Source organism: Tursiops truncatus, chromosome 16 (assembly GCF_011762595.2).
Source record: "Tursiops truncatus isolate mTurTru1 chromosome 16, mTurTru1.mat.Y, whole genome shotgun sequence".
Lineage (NCBI taxonomy): Eukaryota > Metazoa > Chordata > Mammalia > Artiodactyla > Delphinidae > Tursiops > Tursiops truncatus.
In genome coordinates, this window is record NC_047049.1 from 13326896 (window position 1) to 13350660 (window position 23765).

A 23765-nucleotide genomic window follows, 5' to 3' on the forward strand; every position below is an offset into this window, starting at 1 on the left:
TGAATTTTGAACTAATTGATGTAGCACCTGTTAGAAAATAAAATGAAAACTTAAGATACTGTTGATATAGATACAGATAGTAAACAACTTGTTTAACTTTAAAGCCTTCCTATTATGCCTTCCTTATTCTTTCTGGTCCTGAAAAAGACTAGTTTGATGGGTAGGGCTAATGAAAAGAATCTGTAAGAGTCCACTATTCATAATAGTATTGGGGTGGCCAAAAAGTTTGTTCAGTTTTAAGTGAAAATAAAAGACATTTTTCATTTTCACCAAGACTTTTATTGAACAGTGTATTCACTAACAGAACAAACTTTTTGGCCAACCCAATATTTTGCTAAGTTTATTTCAAGCATTGGTCTCTTAATTTGAATCATTCACCTTACAACTTGTAATCCCTGATGCATTTTACAATTTCCCTTAATATAATCACAGTTTCCCATCATTTTAAGCCTGATTTAACCGTTAATAAAATCCTTTTCAATAGGTCTCACTCTGCTCACTTCAGTTCAAACTGAGGAATAATGTCTTCTAAACCTAGGAAGGAATGGTAAACAATTAGGAGTTAGCAGCTTGACACCCTCCTCAGGATTTTCATGTCATCATCTGGTTTGAAAAGGTAAACATTTCCAGGACATCGGAGCAGTCAGGGTTTAAGAATCAGTACACTGATGTATCCATAAACCCGTAAGATACTTTAGAGGTTTCACTATTACTTTTCCATTAGTTAAGTAATCGTGAATTAATGGCAATTACACTTAGTGAATTTAGGTAATTTTTACTGCAGTAATTTACGTTTCCCATTTAATATCTTAAAACAGGTGTGAAAATCACATCTACACTGCAAGTGTTGAAGCTTATCAAGCAGGCTGGTGACCGAGTCCTGGTATATTATGAAAGGCCTGTTGGCCAGAGTAACCAGGGTGCAGTGCTGCAAGATAACTTTGGACAGTTGGAAGACAACTTTCTGATAGGCCCATGCCAACCAAACTATGAAGAGGAAACAAGTGGGTTGGCAGTAGATGCTGAAAACAGAGACCTGGATTCTGAATTTGAAGACTTAGCAAGTGATGTGAGAGCACAAACTGAGGTCAAGGATGAGGCACAGTCATTAAGTCACAGTCCCAAACGTACTCCAACAACACTTTCTGTTAAACCCCTTGGAACTATATCACCAGTTTTAAACCGTAAATTAGTTGTAGGAAGTTACCCACCACCCCCAAAACTTCCATCCAAAGAAGAAAATAAGCCCTTGGCCCTAAAATCTTCTGAGATAACAGAACCAGCACAAGTGTCAAAACCCACCCAAGGATCCACTTTCAAACCACCTGTGCCACCACGACCACAAGTCAAAGTTCCTTTACCTTCTGCTGATGCCCCAAATCAGGCAGAACCAGATATTCTCGTTGAAAAGCCAGAGAAGGTGCTGCCACCGCCTGCTGCAGATAAACCTGCTGAAAAGCAAGCGAAAAATCTGGATCACGTCGAAGAAGCAGCTACAGCTAAGCAGTTTCCAGCAAAGCAAGAAGTGGCAAAAGATTTGACTTCAGAAAGTTCCTGCACTCCTAAGGACAGTTCAGATGACCATCAAACATGGGAGTCATCAGAAATTCTTTATCGTAACAAGCTCGGAAAATGGACAAGAACCAGAGCCAGCTGTCTCTTTGACATAGAAGCCTGCCACAGGTACTTAAACATCGCACTGTGGTGCAGGGATCCTTTCAAATTAGGGGGTCTCATCTGTTTGGGGCATGTCAGCTTAAAACTTGAAGAGGTGGCTTTAGGATGCTTAGCTACATCGAACATGGAATACCTTTCCAAATTCAGACTGGAAGCCCCATCACCTAAGGCCATGGTCACGAGAACCGCGCTACGTAATCTGAGTATGCAGAAGGGGTTCAATGACAAATTTTGTTTCGGTGATATTACTGTTCACTTCAAATATCTGAAAGAAGGAGAGCCAGACCACCATGTAGTTACTAACTTAGAGAAAGAAAAAGAACTCCATTTGGTCGAAGAGGTTTCTGCCCTTCCTAAAGAGGAGCACTTTGTTGGACAGATGGGTTTAACAGAAAATAAACATAGTTTCCAGGATACTCAGTTCCAGAACCCAACTTGGTGTGATTACTGTAAGAAAAAAGTTTGGACTAAAGCTGCTTCCCAGTGTATGTTCTGTGCTTATGTTTGCCATAAAAAATGTCAGGAAAAGTGTCTAGCCGAGACTCCTCTTTGTGGAGCAACTGATCAACGGATAGACCGGGCCCTGAAAAATCTCAGGCTGGAAGGACAAGAAGCCCTCTTAGGCCTGCCCCCTCGTGTTGATGCTGAAGCTGGGAAGTCAGTCAACAGAATGACAGGTTTGACAAGACATATTATCAATACGAGCTCTCGTTTGTTAAATCTGCGTCAAGTCTCTAAAACTCGCCTTTCTGAGCCAGGGACTGATCTAGTAGAACCTTCACCAAAACACACACCCAACACATCAGACAACGAAGGCAGTGACACAGAGATCTGTGGCCCAAACAGCCCTTCTAAACAGGGCAACAACACAGGAATAAAATTAGTGAGAAAGGAGGGTGGTCTGGATGACAGCGTTTTCATTGCAGTTAAAGAAATTGGTCGTGATCTGTACAGGGGGTTGCCTACAGAGGAGAGGATCCAGAAACTAGAGTTCATGCTAGATAAACTGCAGAATGAAATTGATCAGGAGTTGGAACATAATAATTCCCTTGTTAGAGAAGAAAAAGAGACAACCGATACGAGGAAAAAATCACTTCTTTCTGCTGCTTTGGCTAAATCAGGTGAAAGACTGCAAGCTCTAACACTTCTTATGATCCACTACAGAGCAGGCATTGAAGATATTGAATCTTTAGAAAGTCTGTCCTTAGACCAGCACTCCAAAAAAATAAGCAAGTACACAGATGATACAGAAGAAGACCTTGATAGTGAAATAACCCAACTAATAGACTCTCAGCCATTCAGTAGCATATCAGATGACTTATTTGGCCCATCTGAGTCTGTGTAACAGTCTGTTTAAACTTTCTAGTGATTGAGGAAAAGTTGCATCTAAAGTACCACAGATACAACCACATTTAAACCCTCTTATTATGCACTTTGGCCTGCTTCTTCACAGTTATTTGCTTGTGTAAGAACTAGAGTGGAAAAGGTGGTTTTCCAGCAAAAACATGATCAGCTCACTAAATTGGTTGTTTCAGATTGCATTTATAGCTATGCTTTTTGGGTTTATACTGGGAATTTATTTTTACTAATTTATTTTTAACTTTTTCTAATTATGTAATTATGTAAGCTGACTTTTTGTGTTTATGTAGGTGTGATGTCTCATTGTGGTTTTTTTTCCTTCCTCTTCGTAGTTTTTGAATTAGTGTTAAATAGGATACTGTCCAGATTCTTGAAATATTTTCATTTCCATCACAGTTATAACAACAAATTTGCTGCATGCCCAAATTGACAACAGCAATCATTGAGGGAACAGGTTTTGAATCGTACTTTGTGTTATGAAGTTTGTCATATCTACTTGCTTGAGATTTTTGTTATTTTGGCGTTTGGGGGAGTGCTTTTTGTTTTGATTTTGCCAAATGTAACATGAAAGCCGCAGCTTTAGTTAGTTATGCTGATTTAGTAAAAAAAAAAAAGTTTTACATATATTGCTTGTTTTTTATGCTTTTGTGAAATTTTTTTCTAAAGCTTATGTGCAGTTTAAGTATAGTGAGAATACAGTGATTAATTTGAAGAGCTTGCATTGAAAAACAAAATGCAACAGGGAATAAATACAGAATGCAGTTGGTCAAGAATTTTGAGAGGATGACCAGATTACTAAAACAAACAAACAAAAAACAGTAACCAGCAGGATTTTGAAATATAATCTTTCAAAATGTTGACACTTGCCTTTCAAATGGAAGTACTAAACATTTATGATTATTTTTCATCTTCAGTTCTCCCATAGGAAATAAAGCATGTAGATATTTGAAGTTTCAGAGGACTGTTCTTAAAATGCCCCTGTTGATATCTGGTTTGGCTGTTTTGTTTTAGAAAAATAGTCATGCATGAGAATGCTGTAAGGGAGAGGAATCATGCAGAATAGATTTATTGCTTTGTCTGACATCCTACAGGCTTATCCTATGTATCATCCTACAGGCTGATCATTCTGAATGCTTCTGTAGTTCAGACTGTCTTATTAAAAAAAGAAAATTACACAGCGTCAATACATAGGAATTGGAACCATTTCTCTTAAAATGAAGGTCTAGTCTGATACTCAGGCCATCGTGTGGATCCCAGTAACACACGACTGAGGGAAAACATGTGAGCGTGACCTCTGTTGGTATACCATAAAAGTTTTGGCCTTTTATATGTCTATAAAATAGATATGTACATGTTTTTCCCTTTTGTAGGTAACTACTATGATAATTGCTATATAGTGAAACTGACATGAATTTAAAACTAGATGGTGGCAGTTTTTATGGCTGGCAGGAAAAGGCATAGTATAATAGTAAGGATTCTGGCCCAGGTCTATAACCCAGGACTCCATACAAGAGTTTAAGTTCAAGCTCTTCTGTTGGCCATTAGTGAACTGTGTAACCATAGGCAAGCCACGATAGGGCTCCATGCTGCAGGCTCCCCAGCTGTAAAGTAGGAATAAACAAAATTTATTCTACCTCACAGGATTGTTGTGAGGAAAACAACAGCATAACTGCAAAAGTTTTCTGAACAGTAACAAGCTATTGAAATAAAAGGGTTATATGGATGATAAAAACATTTTTATGGGTCAGTAACAAGCTATTGAAATAAAAGGGTTATATGGATGATAAAAACATTTTTATGGGTAGAAAAGCCATTCCACTTTTAAAATCAATAGTTCTCATTCTTGCTATTTTATTATTAAGTAAAATATTAGGAAACTAAATACCTTTCTTGGCCAAGTTTATAACAAAAATATATCTGTGTATACCCCCCATTTTTGTTTAAACATGCTTGCATTTCAACACTGCTGTAGAAGTCTTTATACACCAAATTCACTGAAAGCTAAAATGTTGTTCTGTAACAGTAGCTTGAAACAATCTTCCCAATGTAATAACCAACTGTCATCTTATCATAAAAAATCACTTACCACTGACAACCTGGAAGGCAGAGTAAGTGGCTGGTGGTTTTGGATTATACCATGAAGTTTTAGTGACATCCAAGCATGCTGCTGAAACTGATGCATTTGAAAGAGCTGTAGAAATAATGCAAAACTTTGGTTTCATAAAAATCTACTCATGTTTTAAAAGTATTTAACTCTGTAGAACCACAATCATGGAAAGCTCAGTAATGCTGCTAATATTTGTAAAATGTACCTTCAATGTAGTGCAATATTTTTCTATTTACTGGGAGAGGCAGTAGAGGCATCACAGTTGTAGTTTCGTGCAAGGGGGGCGGGCGGTGGGACACGCCAATAGCCTAAGGAATAGTAAGGTATAAGGCTTCAGTGAAAACAGTTGTATTATATCACATTCCTGATGTAATCTTTCTGCCATGCTATGTTATCAATAGCTAAAAAATAATATTAAATAAAAACTACCACAGAAAACAAGAATATCTTCATTTGATGTCATCTAAAAAAGGTGACTGCTGCATCTCTATGGAATTATTGCCTGGTATAATTGGGCCATGAAGATAAGTTTAACAAAGTCCGCTTTTGCTAAACAAAATTGCTATTCTGAAAATTGTCTAAAAGCATTAAATTTTGGTTTTACTATTTTTTTATGCTGTGACAATCAGATTTATGGATTTGCCTCTGCTATCTAATAGTAATTGGACTAAAGTATATTTGCTACATTGGTATTTAGATGAATTATTAGGTTAGACAGTCAAGCTGAGCAATATTTTAGCATTTAGAATCAATTCATAGGCTACATTTCTTAATATCAGACCTTACATTCTTCAGTATCAGAACTAGTTAAAATACTATGTGGCCATTTTATGAATTTAAGAGGAGAAAACACATGCTAAAAATTTGAAGGTACTGTCAATTCTAAATTTAAGTATTGTTGAATTTTTTGAAAGGCAGTTTGAAGGTATTTGGCTCTTACTAATAGTAAGATAATAAAATCTCAAGTCCCCTAAAAGTGAATAAATTTAAAATCACTTTAATTTTGAAATGTATTGAGTTTATTTCTAAATTGAGACATAACAGCTTTCCTTTAAAAACAGGGTTGGGGGAGGTTCCCTTAAGCCTTTTTAAGCCATGAATCCATTTTAAGATCTGTTTAAAACCATGGATTCTCACCCCTGAAAGGTGCACACATGCGCACCCTAAGTTTTATGGAACTTCCAGGGGCCGTGGACCTACTGTGTCAAGTGGCTGCATATCATAGTTATTTTCATCAGATATAGTTATCTGTTCGTAGCCATCAGGAAAACAATATAACTTTAGAGATGCAAGGATAACTTACTGGTTGGTTCCACACTGACACCATGTGGCTAGTTACATACTTCAAATTAAAACAAATTTTGCAAAGCCAAAAAGTATGGTTCAAACTAGTCTGGAGTAGATTTTACCTGATGCCTGCAAGCAAAGAAGAATAGTTTTTAATTGAATACCCACAGTTAAAACAGTACCTTCTTACATATTTTATTCCAATGATAATATCTGGTTAACAAAGGAATACAACAGGCACAGTAGTGTTCAGAAGATTTATTAAGTAAACTAGCTAAAACATGACGTAGGTGGATACACTTAGCAGTCAAAAGAAAGAATTGAATATTCATCACTACCTCATTAAGCTTTTTGTATCTGTTTTGCCAGGTACAAACATAAAAAACACCTCTGCTCAAAAAATAAATGTTCAGAGAGCTGTGTGTTCTTTGTTCTGATACACACATTAAAAAAAAAAAAAAGCTTTTCTTTCCATAGTCTTGCCAATCCCAGAATACTGGTCATATAAAAGACCTTACAATTTTTTTCTCCTTCAGATACAACTGATACCTTTTGCTCTCAAAACAGTTCTGAAAAATATGTATCTTTTATATGATCTCTTGGGATCACCAGCAGACATGGCTGCCAGTCATTCTTGAAGAGACTGAAACCTTGCAGGCAAAAATAAAAGAGGGATAAGTTACATGGTATTGGGAGTGAGGAGAACCACAAACCCCGCCAGAGAATTGATTTGCAGCACGTTCTTTTTTAAGGCTCTCCCCTCCAGAAGTAGAGAGCAGTCCTGCCTTTTTACTTTAGCCACAGAAGCGCCTCCAGCAAAGCAGAGTCCTTGTGTAAGTCGCCCAACGCAAACACGAGTAGGACGCTTGTTTGCTTCCAACACATGCACTTGAAAACCAGACTTCAGATCAAAGCCCCACAAAAAAAGCTTCATAAAGAAAATGGGAAGTATTAGCTACTTTCTTAGAGAATTATAAGGTTGAGGGGTCCTTCCAAGTTAACAGGAGCACAATTTTAGCTTAACAAAGAACTGACATTAAGTAGTTTTTGTTTACGATTACAGAACTACAGAATGAACAAGTGTTATTTGAGACATTCCACACTATCTTCATATCTCATACAAAACTCGATGTAAACTAACAATGTTCACTAACACAGTACTTGCTATCACATCGAAAAGGCACATCAATGTCATCATGCTTAGAAAAACTACATCACACAGCACTAGGCGATACAGTATTACATAGACATTTTTAGATGTTTGGGTTTTTTCCTGCCTGTGAAAGGGGGTGTACCCTGACCACCCCATTATTTTTACCTGTTTTCCTAACACGATTCAAGACAATTTCATTCCTTCTTCATCTTCATGTAAAATTTGTTTTCACATTGATGTGAACAACGTTCAGAAGTCTAAAAAAATAATAGTTTCAAACAACTCAAAATTAGTAGATCCCTAGAAAACACTTGGATGACTTCCAGCTCAAAGATAATTATAGTCTGATTTTTTCACATCACAGCAGCTATTAGCCTTTTAAATTTCTTTTCTAAAACCTGAGCTAGGTGTTGATATATCTCATCATGCTTAAACAACCCTGACAGTATAAGTAAGGTATATCTATCCTCAATTTTCTGTCATCTGGTAAGACAAGTATATATCTGAAAGGGAAAGCTTCTAGTTGTTTATAACTATACTTTTGGGTGCTTTTCTCTACTTTCAGAACATTTACTATTTTACCCTTATTGGCTTTTATGTTTGTTGCCAACCACATGACATGTAAACATATAATTTACAACCATCTGTTTCCAGGTAGGTGATTACATAGAAAACTAATGCCTGCTGAGATTCATGGATAAATCCGAAAGATGACTGGCTCAAGTTCTTGTCTTCTGCATCTGAGAAAACTAGCTTTTAACTCATGAATATATTGACAGTACAGTTGACCCTTGAACAACACGGTTTGAACTGCACGGGTCCACTTATATGCAGAATTTTTTCAATAAATACAGACTGCAGTACTACATGGTCTGTGGTTGATTGAATCCAGAGATGTGAAACCATGGATACGAAGGGCTGGCTGTAAAGTTGTATGCAGGTTTTCGACTGCATGGGTTGTCGGCACCCCCAAACCCTGTGTTGTTCAAGGTCAACTGTAATTACAAGTTCAGTATCTCAACATTCAGTGTCACTATATAATATATGCCATCTTACTTGATTCTGTTTTTTCAGACTTCCTTCTAGTTCCTCATTATTGGAAGTGTCTCGGAGATAATGCGTGCTTTAAACACTCATTACCAATATTCAGAAAATATATAAGACTTTTTTGCCCAGGTGTTCGTGAATGTAAGTTAAAAAATTATATTGGATTTGGATTCAAATATTTATAGATTTACACTATTTCGTCAAAATATATTGTATAATATTTAATAAAATCAAATACATAAAATAAAGTTTTCAACACTATTTATACAAACCCCTAGAAAAGCTGCTTTTTCTTTATAAGGCTGTTGGCAATCGATCATAACCATGGAAAAGAAAACCTTTGGTTGTTTTACTCTTTCACCAGGGATGAGTGGTATCACTAAGACAGTTCTGGATGAGTCATTTCACTGGAAACACTGTTTTATACAATTAGATACTTGGATGACTTCTGAGGGTCTCAGTCACTTTCAGATTCTTCATCCTCACCTATCGGATACGACTGGATATTATTCTGAGTATACATTTTTGTTTTAATGGGGCAGTTGTGATCCATGAGGATAGCCTAAAAGAGAGCAAAGTGCAGATATTAACTTACTGTTTCATAAAGAGAAGATAGTCTTACCCTGTTTCTAAGGATTAGTAGTTTGAAAACTACATATAGTACCACCCACTATCAACCAACCAGTAATTTGGTGCAACTGCCAGGTGCCTTCCCTAGAAGGCCTGGCGTTCTAAACTGAAAATTCCAGGCAATAGGAAGCAGCAGCAGCAGTCTGCAGTATTCCCATTATACCTGCCAGGAGCTGTAAGTCGATTTGGAGGAAACTGTAAGCTATGAAGAAAGAGATATGCAGGTTAGGTTTAGGTTATACTTAGAATCTTTGAATTAGGGTGGGGGGATCCTGGAGGTCACCCAATGCAACTTCACAGTGGTAACACTTAATAAGGAGGTCCTCCCTCCTTAATGAGGCAAGCTCCCGTGTTAAAAACATCCCTGAGGCTAGACTAAAACCTGTCTCCATGTTTCTATTTGTGGATCAAGTTCTGATTCCAGCCGTCTTCACAGCCTGCCCTTACAATATTTTGAGACCACGGCCATGCCCTTAGATTTCCCTAGACTAAGCGTCACAGGGCCCTTATCTTTTTAAAAATGGCATTTCAGAAGGACCTCTCCCCAAATCCTGGCTGGCCTCCTATTGCTCAAGTGTATTTTAAAAAATACATTCCTGGGCTTCCCTGGTGGCGCAGTGGTTGAGAGTCCGCCTGCCGATACAGGGTACACGGGTTCGTACCCCAGTCCGGGAAGAGCCCACATGCCGCGGAGCGGCTGGACCCATGAGCCATGGCCGCTGAGCCTGCGCGTCCGGAGCCTGTGCTCCGCAACGGGAGAGGCCACAACAGTGAGAGGCCCGCATACCGCAAAAAAAAAAGAAAAAAATACATTCCTCTGATGTACATAAAAATCTTGTGCACTCCCTTATTGTTACTGAAAACTTTCTTAAAGGTCAACTGATCCTCAACTGATAAACATCCTCAGTTGATGCGCACTGTAGTCATCATTCCTCACGAAAGTGTACAGACCAAGCACGTAGTCTGAGTGTACAGCTGGGGTTTATCATGCCAGGACTGTGCTAAGCATTTTCAATGCAATACCTCAACTTCACAATAACCCTATGTGGTAGCTTGATAACCCTCCGTGTAGGCGCAAAGGTTAAAGAACTTGACCAAGGGATGTACAGCTAAATGGGGCAGATACGAGCCCAGGCAGCCTATGCCAAAGTCAGCTCTGGCGATGCCCCACAGGACAGCAGGAGTGTAGAGCACAACATCAGCTGCAACTGAAATGAATTCTCTCATCAAGAACGTCTTTCAGAGTCTTCCTCCACGTAAACTATTCCCTCCAGTGCCTTTCTGTGCAGTTTGAAAATCTAAATGGCAACAGTTATCTGGATTAAAATTTATCTTCTGTTGGCCTATTGCAACCTATCTTGGCGCTTGTTAGCTACACCCAGTTCTTGTCCCACAGATCTGATAAGCTGCTATGTCTCCACTCAAGTGCTTAACCCATTTATCATTTCCCAAGAAATGCTAAAATGGTCTGCTGTGTGGCATGTTAAGATAAGGACTTCCGGGGCTTCCCTGGTGGCCCAGTGGTTGGGAGTCCCCCTGCCGGTGCAGGGGACGCGGGTTCATGCCCCAGTCCGGGAGGACCCCACATGCCGCGGAGCGGCTGGGCCCGTGAGCCATGGCCGCTGTGCCTGTGCGTCCGGAGCCTGTGCTCTGCAACGGGAGAGGCCACAACGGTGAGAGGCCCGCGTACCGCAAAAAATAAATAAATAAATAAGGCCTTCCAGGACCCTCTGAGTTAGGCTGCCAGCTCAAATTGTCAGCTGCAAATTTAACTCTATTTTTTTGATTGTGCTTCTTGCCAAGTGAATTGATACATGGACTTCATAAAGAGCTCAATTTCTAAAAATAAGTAATTGAGGCAACAGACACTGTATACCAGGACCATTCTCCCCACGTGGGTGTGTGCTCGTAACACAAAAGGTCTAGCCACCAAAGAGCTCGATGTCTTGCCTCTCTGGATTAGTGATCCTCAAAGAAATGTTCCTAAGAATCACTTGAGGGGGCAGGTTAAAAATGAAATCCCCCGTCCCTACCCTCACATGAGGGTGAGAAACGCGCTGCGAGAAACACCGCCCGACTTACATGGCATTTTCTAGGGCACAGTAGGGTCACATGGCTGACAGCAGCTTACTGGGCACCTACCAGGTGTGTGTGTCAGTGCCCTTAAGGTCCTCTACCAGCAACTTAGGTACCTCACTGCACACCAGTGACAGGTTCCATAGGGTTTGCAGGCGGAGTGCTCACTGTGGGTTAAGTGCTCAGGGAAAGCAATGTGGAAGCGATGGGGGTGGACTTGAAGCTTGAATGATGGAAAGGATTTTCACAGCGAGGGAGTTGGGAATGAGCGTGGCAGAGGTTATTTACCAAACGAGACATTAAGTAAAACAGCCTGCCTCCCCACCAACCCCCCCCACCCCCTATCTGATGATGAGGCACAGGGAGATGTTCACGGCAAAGCCCAACCGGGGCCAGACTGCAGGGCCCCGGATGCCAGGCAGGGGCCTTGACCCCAGGCCCACAGGCGGCGAAGCAGGCTTGGGAAGGACGGCCATCGTTCTACCTTATCACAACTGCCTTCCGTCCCTTGGTTGTCCACCGTTATACCTAATGGTATGTACATGTAGACGTAAGGACCTCTGGAACCTAGCACTGGGTATGTAATACAGACTCAATTAAAAAACTGCATTGCAAGGGAAGTTCAGTCAGACCAGTTATCTGGCATCATATAGACTTAAATAGAATTTATCAATTAACCAAACTGCATTTGTTGATACTACCTATATCAGGTTAAGAAGTTTTCTTTCTTAAAAGATCATCTGTTGCTTTTAAAACCTAGCTTACTGGCTTCTGAACCTCTTTTGAAAGATTTATTGTGCCATAGTTGTTTTTTTAAGTTGTACATGATTAAGCCAGATGGCATCTAATAGCCCAAAAGTGCCACGAAAAGAGGGGCATGAACAAGATCAAGTGGGTAAGTCAAGTGCATGGGGGACGCGTGCAGAGTGGCCTGGGGAGCAGCCTGGTAATCAGAGCGGTGCTCCGTGCACTGCTGTGTGGAAAAAGGTGTGTTTGACTCTGGACTGAAGAAAAAGTAAAAAAAAAAAAAAAAAAAAAAAAGGAGGGGGAGGGCATTTTCATCTGAATTCAGGGCAATGCATGGTTCCTGAGAGTTGAGCCCTGGTCCTACCAAATGCCTGGTTTCATATCAGACACAGGAGAGTCAGAATTTCCAAACTGGTAAAAACATGCTGGACCAAGTGAAGTGTAAAAATAACACAAATACAAAGTTGGGACAGTGAAAAAGTAAAAGCATTAGGGCTTCCCTGGTGGTGCAGTGGTTGAGAGTCCGCCTGCCAATGCAGGGGACACAGGTTTGTGCCCCGGTCCGGGAAGAGCCCACATGCCGCGGAGCGGCTGGACCTGTGAGCCATGGCCACTAAGCCTGCGCCTCCGGAGCCTGTGCTCCGCAACGGGAGAGGCCGCAGCAGTGAGAGGCCCACGTACTGCGAAAAAAAAAAAAAAAGATTTATTGGGGGCTTCCCTGGTGGCGCAGTGGTTGAGAGTCCGCCTGCCGATGCAGGGGACACGGGCTCGTGCCCCGGTCCGGGAAGATCCCACATGCCGCGGAGTAGCTGGGCCCGTGAGCCATGGCCGCTGAGCCTGCGCCTCCGGAGCCTGTGCTCCGCAACGGGAGAGGCCACAACAGGGAGAGGCCTGCATACCGCAAAAAAAAAAAAAAAAAAAAAGATTTATTTACCACATCTTTTAAAAAAAAAGTGACGGTTTTGCATCAGGGTCACCCAGTAAAAGAAAGCTGCAGTCCTCAAACCACCTACTTTCCTGTCTGGGCAACAATTAGAAACTTCAAGAGTAAGACCTAAGAAATGTGCCCTATCTTTAAAAATAATTCAACCTGAAAAGATAAAACTCCATTCCAGAACACAGCTTTCCTCCTCACTGGGAATTCTGACAGTTAGAGGCTGTAAGCAATTGTCTTATAACTGGAACACAGTTTCCTAAATGACAGAGTTGGTGTTTCTTATACTTGCAGAGGAACTGGAGTAACAGGCTTTTTTCTCTGCCTGTATTGATAACACTCATTATTTAAAAAAAGAAAAAAAAGCAGAAATCCAATAAACCAAATGGAAGAAAAACTCAAGTGCTCACAAACTGGCTCATGACTGGATACTTATAGGATCCATAAAATAGCACTAGAATTTTCCATTTCTAGCTTAAGTCCAAACACCACTTAATCAGAATGCTTACTAATGAAAGAATGATTGGCTAAGGTTTGTATACCTTCTTCTGGCTCTCAGGTCCCCTGCATTTGGTAACTGCTGATCCTGAATGCCAGCACTTGTGTGTATTGGATTTTCTCAAGTGGGCAGTAATCGATCGTCCTTCCACCACGGCACACACTGCTTCCTGCCCTCACTCCCCTCATCATCCGGCGCTATTGGTTTCCACCTGGTTCTTTCCTGCTCTGCCCGCATAGTGAGTAGCTGCCACCTTCGCATGCTGCCATTATGACAGTCAAATGGCGTCTGACACGATGCATTCAATTATGGGCATCAATTATGGGCAGGCAGATGGCGCATTCTCTCAAGTTTGTAATGACTCGTCTTGCCGGGCACTTATTAAGGATTTTGACATTTTACAGTGGAAGTGGCTTCTGGAAGCCTGTCATTCTTGTTGCTTTGCCTTTCAGAATCGTGTCTTCCACTTCCTTCAGCACGCTTCTTTTTAAATGAACTAAAGCCTTAGTTTAAATGTGGGAAGAAGCACTGAGGCCTGACTTCCGCCCATCACATGGGGACCCCAGAGTGGGGGCTGGCAGGGCAAGCTCACCCTCCCTGGTCCCCTGACCTCATCCACTTCCTCCAAGACCTCAGATAAGCCCTCACACTGCTGCCGACGAACAGATAACACAACGGCCACTAACGTCTGCTGCTCGGCGAGGGAAGTCCACTGGGCAGCCCTGGGCTCTGAGAGCAAAAGGAGGCTCTCATCTCAGAGAGGAAGAGAGGGAGGAAACTGGGGTACTGCTGGGTTGACAGAGTAAGTCAGGGTTAGGTGAGAGCAAGAAAGGAGAGTGGAGTGAGATGGGAACGCGTGACAATTTATTGAGCATTTACTGTGTGCAGACTCCGGGGTCGCACTCCACTGGTATTCTTTCATTTAATCCTCACAACCACTGTGTGAGGTTGAGGCTATGTCTTCCCATGGGACAGACAGCTCGGCTCCAGGGCTGCCCGTGCTGGCCCTGCACTGTCTCCCGAGTCTTAAACAGTCTCTTGGATGACAGGAGCATTTGTAGGTGATTTTTTTTTTCGTCAAATAGGGTTAGGAGTAATCTTCATTCGGCCTTAATCAGATTGATACAGTGGCAACAGGACAAGCGTTGTTTTCTGTGGTTGCACAGAGAATTTTCTGACCCTGATTGAGGCCAAGGTACTGAGTTGGGGTCGGACAAACAAAGGTAGACAGGAAACTTAGACAACCAGGCTGGAAAACAGGAAGTGCCCCGAGAGAGATACGACATAGTGCTACGGCTGTGGCTGTTCGGAGCTGGCAAGCACAGGCAAAGAGGAAGAGTCAAATGGCTCGAGAGTAATTCAAAATCACCTACTTAAATCCTATCGAGTAAAGGGCACAAGACCAGTGCTCAGTGCTGGACATATTTTTTAAATATACTGCACATATTAATAAATACAGAAAGTGCCCAAAACAAAGACTGCACACAACCTAACTTCAGGGTCTTCAGTGTCTCTCTTTAAATCCACTCTTTAGGGATAATCACGTAAAAGGGCAGTCAAGAAATGCCAAAGCCTTAAAGCCCATTTCAGGTCAAACATCAGAGAGAACTTCTGACGTACTCCCTAGAGAACAGCAGCAAGGGAACCTCACACCCATTCCTAAAGGCCAAATACCATCTCCCCCAGCCTTGTTTCTCTCATTCACCTTTAACCTAAGGCCCTCATCTTTCAACTAGACGAGCGTCTATCACCATTTGATGTTTTAAAAAAAGCAGCAGCAGCACCAAACCAGGTCTGAACGCTTATCAGAAAGGGTCAAATGACCCATGCATTTCAAGATTCAAATTTAGAATCAATAAGTTTGAATTTATTCAGAAAAGGAACACTTAACACTCAATACTACATCTTGCCTATAGCTACGATTCTGGTCATGAAATTACGAACTTAAACGTTATACATACGTGCTAACATGCGCCCAAAGGTGCATAAACAATATTTTTCCATAAGCGTCTGTTACCTACATGAAAACCATCTCCTGAATCTTATGCAGTAAGGACTAAGACACTATTACTGAAAGCTGTAAGGGTTAGGAGGAAAGCAAACAGTACCAAAAATGGCTGATCTTAGAAGCACAAGAGGCAAAAAAGTTATCTTCAAGACTTTCAAGAACCTTAGAAAATTAAATTGAACAATCCCTGCTTATATTTGGTTGATGAAAAGAGCTATATTGACTGCTAATCTATATACAAAAATAGTTTCATTCTTCAAAATATATAAACATAATGCTCGATACAGTAAAACAAGTAGCTGCCCTATGTGGTATAAACTAAAAAGGAACTCTTACCATTTACATTTGGGGAGTTCTGTTCAAAAGGAGCAGAAATATATTTTAGAACTAAGCCATACGACACTATCCAGGAGACCATGCTAAAATTATCCAGAAATACTTCATTGCATCCTAAAATTTGCTTACCATTTTTTCTTCCTTGGCAGGTGGACTTCGGAGAAAAAAGCAGAGAGGAGCAAAAAGAATATCAATTATTCCAATAATTGTCATGAGCCATGGAAATCCAATTGACTTTGCGATAGCCCCACCAGCGGAAGGACCTTTCAGGAAACAGAGAATTAGATAAAGCTCTCTCTAAATGTCTTGTAGGCAGAAAGATGCAAAGGTTTAAATAATTTTCAGTAGGCATTATCAATCATGCACTGAGAAAAAAGGTTGTTTTGAAAGCCAATGTCCTTACCTATAGCATATCCCATACAAAATGCTACATCGGCAATGGCATACACGCTCCCATAGACGGACACGTGCCGCAGGTCAACCAGGTAGCCCATGATGGGCATCATTGACGAATCCACCATGCCTGTGGACAGTCAGGGAACACAGTCTATAGAAAACTGATGGAAACCAATAATGAGCTGAATGTCAGGGACTGTGTCCTAAACTCACGACCCTGCCAAGATCTCTCACTGCTACCTGCAAGTCTTGAGGCAAACTCCCTGCAACGTACCTTTGGCTGAAGACAGACTGAAGGCGCTTGAGGCTGAGACTGGAACCCAGATCACCATCTGCTGTTCTCCACCTTGCCTCACCCTTGCCCTCCGCTGTCTGGTGGACAGCGCCCAGTCCTCTGGTGACTCACCTGCCGTTCTTCAGATCCAGAGGGATGCTGGTTACTGGCTGTGTGGACCCCAAGCCTGCTTCCTGTGGGTGTTTTCCTGATTCACTATTTTCTGGTCCACTCGTCCTTTGCCCTCAAAGAGTGGGCAAACCTACATGCCTCACTCAGCTCCCTCCCCATCCACACTGTGGCCTCACACTTAGATTATGAGAGTTCAAGTTGGAAAGTATTAGGAGAATCACAAGGAACCAGAACAGGAAGGAGTCTGAGGAATCATCCTGCCCTACCCAGGAAATTAAAATCGAAAGAGCTTTGCTCATTTAGTTGCCTAAAAAAACCAAAACCACCACCGCCACCTCCAAGACCTGTATTAGAATCTCTGGTCTCTTGAATAGTCGGGGACAGGAAGCATAAAGGAAACACACATATATTCAGAGTTCTGGCCCCAAATCCCTGGCTGGGTGAGCACTGTCATGCCTTCTCTCTCTGAACATCAGTCTCCCCATCGATAAAATGGAGATGATGACGACTGGCTGAATGAGGTGAGGGCTGTGAACATGCCCAGCCGGGCGTTCAAATGACAGACCCCTTGCCCGAACACCCACCAGGGGCAGGAGGGTAAGGGACATTTCTTACATTCAACTAGTATTTGCTGATCACCTAACATGTGCAAGTTGCTGGGACACAGGGGAGAACAAAAGGAACAAAGAGTTGGCAAATAAATTACGACTGTGATTGAGGCTATAAAGGCACTGGGAGAGGTTATGTATACGCATACATACAAGCTAGGAGAACCGAACCTGGTCTAAGGGGTCCACAAAGGCTCCACCCTTTCTACTGTACCAAAGAGTCAACTCCTGCCTTTACCCTGTGACAGATTTACCTTTACTTTTATCATGATCAATGTGTATATTATAAATGAGAAACAAAAAGCATATGCTATTTATCCAAAATATTAACAAGGTTTTTCCCTAATGTATTACTTACTGTTCCTCACATTACTGCAAAGACTCAACCCCTTTGCCTGTGAAAATTCCTGCAGTACAGCTGGTCATCAATACATCAGTCTACCTTTTCTGTACCAAACCTTATACAAAAAATACACGTGAAGTCTCTTTGTCCCCCAGCCTCATATGAGAAGGTCTGTGCACAGATATGAGCCCAAACAAATGGATTCTGAGGAAGCAGCTCTCCTGTTTGCCCAAGCTCAGCAGTGGAGTGTTGCTTTGCTTCTGTAAATAGCAGGCTTTTATATGCCCGGTTTTCAGGAAATAAATGACTAGTACACGGAAGCCAGTACCTTTCTATGGACGATCTACAAGCCGTACATGAGCTAAGCTGCCCACAGCCTCCTGTCAAACTTCTAGATATTTTATATTGAGTAGCTATAGTCTGCCCAAGTAAGAGGAACTCTGTCTTAGTAATGGGAAAACAAAGTTTTAAATTTAGGTAAAAGACTCGTGTGACTTACCAATTGCAAAACCAACTCCAAAGTTGGGAGCTATGAGTCCATAAATGTTTTTTGCAAGAGGAATCTGTAAGAGAAAATAAATGTTACGCTAAAATAACATGCTGGGGCTTCCCTGGTGGCACAGTGGTTAAGAATCCGCCTGCCAATGCAGGAGACAGGGGTTTGAGTCCTAGTCCGGGAACATCCCACATGCTGCAAAACAACTAAGCCCGTGCACCACAGGTACTGAGCCTGCGCTCTAGAGCCCACAAGCCACAACTACTGAGCCCGCATGCCACAACTACTGAAGCCCACGCGCCTAGAGTCCGTGCTCCATCACAAGAGAAGCCACTGCAATGAGATGCCTGAGCACTGCAACAAAGAGTAGCCGCCACTCTCCACAACTAGAGAAAAGCCCACACGCAGCAACGAAGACCCAACACAGCCAAAAATAAATAAAATAAATAAATTTATTAAAAAATAAATAAATAAAATAACATGCTATCCAACTCTAAATCATCTTGGAAAGTCTTAAAGATATGATTTCTTTGGCCTGTTATGCGTGTTCCCTCCTGGAGCAAGTAGGAGGAGAAGCAGGGTGAGGTTTGGGCAGAAGTAGACCCTCCAAATCGTTAACAGTTGGAGTTGAAATGGGTTTTGTGACCACCACGAAAAGCTCGTTCACTGCCATATGTGAAAGTTCAGCCTCGTCCATACACCATTTTTGAAAAGAACCATAAGGTCTCATTTGGGATAGATACTGGCCTTTAGGAGAAGATGTTTTATTCTAGAAAAACATCCTGCTATTGTTTCTGGCTAGCTGCCCTAAAGTGTTTAAGACACAGCGATGTTTAAGATGTTGGGGAGCGGGCTACAAAGTGAAATAAAAACTATGTAATAAAACATTCTAAATAATTTCCAACCAACATGAAGTAAAAATAAACCCTTTGGAGAGTCTTGTCCAAAATTTTTAAGATGATAAAAAATGATGAGAGGGCTTCCCTGGTGGCGCAGTGGTTGAGAGTCCGCCTGCCGATGCAGGGGACACGGGTTCGTGCCCCGGTCCGGGAAGATCCCACATGTCGCGGAGCGGCTGGGCCCGTGAGCCATGGCCGCTGAGCCTGCGCATCTGGAGCCTGTGCTCCGCAATGGGAGAGGCCACAACAGTGAGAGGCCCCCGTATCACAAACAACAACAACAAAAAATGATGAGAAGAAAATGGAAGATGTAATAAAACTCAGTCAACAAACTTCAAACTGCTATAAAATATTTCTTGGTGATTCTTGCCCAAAGCAAAAGTTTCATTCACAGATTATTTCCACTTGCCAAATGTCATCTTTCACTCACACATAAAATGCTGAATCCAACAATTATCATTCCTAGAAGAGCACAAAGCCACCTGTCAAAAAACAAAAAAGCACCATCAATATGTGATTTCCGCCCCCATCCAAGTTTTCAATGGAAATCAGAAAAATAAGTTGTAATCGTGAAGGCAGAAACACTTGGAATTTTTTTTTAAAGAACTACATTATTATAACAGAGTGAGTGTTGTCTCATTTCATCTTACCTCCCCATCTTGTGCGCAAGGATCCCAAAAATATTGGTTCCAATGAGATAAGAAATACTAGCTGGTAAGAAAGCAACGCCTGCAAATGTATGAAAAGGACACCTTATCGGTACTGATATCAGTCACATGTGAGAAAAACTAATCATTGTGAGACACCGCGCTGGTGATTAGAGATTAGAGCTGATGAAATGAAGCCCTGGGGCCTGCACCCAAGCAGCTAATATCCGGCGGCTGCCAGAGCCCATCTGGGCCCCTCGCGGCTTATCCGGCCGCCCAAAGCTGCCCGAGACGCTCCAGAAATGAGATTCTTCCCTCTATCATCAGCTTCATCTCGCCTCCACCTCTGCCTGCTGGCGCACTTTACCCGGAGATGACACCGACAGCTCCCGGCCTGGGCAGTGGTGGCATCTGCTTCTGTTCCCCACACCCCCTTCATGATTTGTACGACAGGAGAAAGACATGGGCATTGACAAAATCGAGGAACATTAAGATGAGGGCAAAAAAACATGAAAATTGTCCCACACCCCTTCACTCATATAATCGCCACAGTTTTCCCTTGTAAGTTTTACATACGTAAATAAGTGTGTGTACACAGGATTTAGGTTTTTTGTTTTTCAAAAAAATCTGGGATGATACCTATGGTCCTACATCCTGCTTTTCTCAATAACCTTCATGAACATCTTTCCATGCCAGAAAAATAAATAAGTAAATGTCTACGTGGTCACCTTTTGTGGCCAGCATGGCTTGCCGGTGACTCCTGACTCCCAGAGTGAAGCATGAAAACCATCTCTGAAGCGAAAACTTCAAAGCAGGGATGCAGGCCGGCTCAGGGCAAGCCCCAGACAAGCTACATCTTTCTGAAGCGAGTGGGGTGCTGAGCTCACGCATGTGACTCGGAAGCCAGCGTATGTTATTTTCCACGGACAGCAGATACAGTTGACCCTTGAACAACATGAGTTTGAACTGCACAGGTTCATTTGTAGGCAGATTTTTTTTCAATAGTAAATACTACAGTATTACACGCTCCATGGTTGGTTGAATCCACAGATGGGGAACAGCAGCTACAGAGGAACCACAGACACGGAGGGCCGACTATAAATTACAGCGGATTTTCATCCGTGCAGAGGGTCTGTGCCTCTAACCCCCGAGTTGTTCAAGGGTCAGCTGTACTCTCAGACAGCAAACACCCACTTCCCCATTCTCAAGCCCAAAGCATGGGATTAGGAGGCATGAAACAAGGTGTTCATTTCAGCTGGAAATTTACCACCCAAGGCTTAATTAAGTGGGTCACTTGAACCCCTCAGAGCCCAAGAGACGGTGACAGCTCCTACTGCACACACCTCACGGGCAGGCTTTGAAGGTCACGTGGCAATGTGCGCAAGCCTGACCCTGTGCCCTGTCACTCCACACAGCCCCCACTCACCATTCACCCCAGCCTGCTGACCTTCCCCAAACTGCGGTAAGCTCCCGCGGGAAGGGACCCCTTCATCTGTCTCCCGGCAGCCCAACTCCACGGTGGCACGCAGGAGGCGCCCAGAACACGCTGACCATTTAGAGGAAAGACCCTGCGTGAGGACGTTCACTTCACAGAGCTGGAAGTACTCAAGGCCGTCCCATGAAGGCACCCCCGTTGGTCCAGCATGGGCTTACTCCACGGGGCAACAGGCAGGGTGTGGTCGGGGGCCCAGAGTCCTCCTTTCTTGACTTTCAAGCTGCGGACGGGGCCAGGCACGCTTTGGACCTCAGGTTCCAAGTTCCCTTTTCCTGTTCTGACACAGCCTCAGCATCGTCTGCCTCGCCAGGACCTCCACCACCTCACACAATCCACAGAACCTGCCTCTCGGAACTCAAAGAAACCTCAGTGTGCCTCGGGGAGGAACGGGGCCCCAGGAGGGGGCCGTCTAGCTCTGCTGGGAAACCTGGGGCCGGGAGCCCACTACTCTTCCAGACGGCGCTTCAGGGGCGCCTCCTACTACAGGGCAGCATCCTAACACCAAGCCCTAAGCCTCCCACCACCTCCACCTGCCGGCCCTGGTTCACATCCCAGAGCCAGGAGAAGCTGGCTCAACCCCCTCCCCTAGCCCCCCGCCGGCACGTGGGAAGAGTGAGAAGCATCCCTCTTGCCACTCAGCTTTCTCGAGGAAACACGGCCTCAGGCCCTGGGTTGTTCCCCAGCAGCTGGGCGCCTACTGCGGCCCCCTCTGTACAAGTTTACGTTATTCTCGACCTTGAAACCTGGTTCCCAGAACTGCCCCAGCCCACGATGGGCACACAGCACAGGACCACTAGCATCTGAGGAAAAAAAGAAGGGCTGAAGGAATCCTACAAGCCTCTTCCGAGGTCCGGCCCCTCGGCCGCGCCCCTCTGCGGCAGCCGCGCAGCGAGAGTCTGTGGAGCCCCAGCGGCGCATGCGCTCACCGGGCTTGCCGCGCAGAGACCTGCGCTTCCTCCAGAGCCCCGACCTCGCCTTCCTGGGGTGCTTTCCAGCCTTCGGCAGGGCTTCACACTCTCACCAGAGGATCCCCCCAGGTTCCTTTCAGGCCTTCATTTGTGCCTGTGGAGATTTTTTTGAATCTGCGACTAATTGGACATCTTTATCCTTCCCAAATTTGTATCACCGGCAAACACAAGACGACTTCCCTCTAGGCCTTTCCCCAGCCGCATGACAAGTGTTGACTGGGGCTGGGCCACGCGCGACCCCTTCTCTTCCCCTGGGGTGCCGGTGCCTGCTCACTCGCCTCTGCTCATACAAGAACGTTTAACCAAGAAGGACCACCCACCTGCCCCTGGTGCCTTTATGGAAAGTCTGGCTTTGACCACAGGCTTGACCTGCACACGAGGGAGAGGCCTGGACCATCACAAAGTCCACAGAGAGCTGATCCTGGACACGCAGCCCCAAAGTGACCGCGAGAATGAAGCCTTGGGCTTCTTCCGAGCTCCGGGTGACCCATCCCTGTTGTCCCCAAGGGCTCAGCTAGGAACCAGAATGGGGCAGTGGTCCCATCTGGACTCTCCAGAGGGAGGCTCGGGAGGTTGAAGTCGTCACATCCCAGAACCACAGGAGGTTGGCCATCATCTTGTCTTTGCCACCCAGCTAGGCTGGCACGGGGCATGCCTGGGGTCACAGCTGGCTGGGAGCAGTGTGGTCCCCCACCAGCAGGCCAGTGTCCTTCCCTCCATCCCACACTGCACCACCACACCTCGTTAAAGAACCAGAAGAAAAAGTCTGTTTCCACCCTTGTCTGGGGCCTGCCCCTCAGAGCCTATGCTTCCCTTTTGGGGTCACAGCCCTCACCATGAACATGAACTTTTTGATTCCCTAAGCCTCAGGGTGTCACAGGGTGTCAGGGAGAGGTCATCTGACCCAGGACTTGAGGTAAAGAGACGCCATGATGATTCTCTCTCCACCAACCCAAACCCCGGGCCACGCCCCAGTGGCAGCACAGGGAGTCTGAGGGACGGGCTTGCAAGGGAGCCCTCTGGAGTAGGGATGGCCGCGTCTTTACCTCCCCCAAAATGACGGCCCAAAACACCGCGTTCAACAGGAACAATCATGCGTCCCCTGCGCAGCTCATAAGACTGTTTTGCTTTACTTCAAATCTTACAGTCTTTCTCCAGAAACAATCAGAGAAGCAAAAGGTAGAACGGCTTCCGTTTCCACACTGGGCTGGAGAGAGCTCACACAGGGAGGGGCTGAGCTGCCCGGGCCTCCGGGGAAGCCCTGTGCCACCTCCTAGAGCTGGGTCCTCGCCTCGGGGACAGGCCCACCCAGGGGCCTTCTCACCCAGGCTCGGAGGGGCCTGAGGCGCTCAGGAGAGGGGGCCGCGAGGTGGCAAGGCCCACCTAAGAGGAGAGCTTCCCCTCACTGGAGATGACACTGCAAATGGGAACAGAAATCTGATTCTCTTGAGGAAACCCAAGTCTAGCTCTGAGACGAGGAAGGAGCCATCTCACTGGTGGAAAGGTACAGGGTCGGGGGAACATCTGGCCGGGGTGATAAGCCCCACAAGAGAGCCTCCTGATGAAATCTAGGCAGCCTGCGGCCTGCTGTCTAACCCGGATGGCCTGGGTCCCTGACTGACGTGAAAGACTTTCTACAGAAAGCCT

General features: G+C 44.0%; 2 protein-coding genes across 4 annotated transcripts in view; one reads left to right on the plus strand and one right to left on the minus strand.

The window, feature by feature from the left end:
* Window positions 1–5587, plus strand: part of PDZD8 (PDZ domain containing 8) — a 98157-nt gene extending 92570 nt beyond the window's left edge. For 2 of the 3 annotated variants that reach the window (XM_019940068.3, XM_019940066.3), the window contains one exon: window positions 819–5587. In XM_019940068.3, the coding sequence (XP_019795627.1) occupies window positions 819–3022 (2204 nt within the window). In that variant the 3' untranslated portion in view covers window positions 3023–5587. The remainder of the gene's footprint in view (window positions 1–818) is intronic. The other variant, XR_012326883.1, reaches the window with a different exon arrangement.
* A 1086-nt stretch (window positions 5588–6673) lies between these two features.
* Window positions 6674–23765, minus strand: part of SLC18A2 (solute carrier family 18 member A2) — a 38791-nt gene continuing 21699 nt past the window's right edge. Inside the window, exons 10-15 of the mRNA XM_033842184.2 lie at window positions 19659–19737; window positions 19439–19490; window positions 18113–18176; window positions 16264–16383; window positions 15990–16123; window positions 6674–9192 (exon numbers count right to left, since the gene is read on the minus strand). Coding sequence (XP_033698075.1) covers window positions 9088–9192; window positions 15990–16123; window positions 16264–16383; window positions 18113–18176; window positions 19439–19490; window positions 19659–19737 — 554 coding nt within the window. The 3' untranslated portion in view covers window positions 6674–9087. The remainder of the gene's footprint in view (window positions 9193–15989; window positions 16124–16263; window positions 16384–18112; window positions 18177–19438; window positions 19491–19658; window positions 19738–23765) is intronic.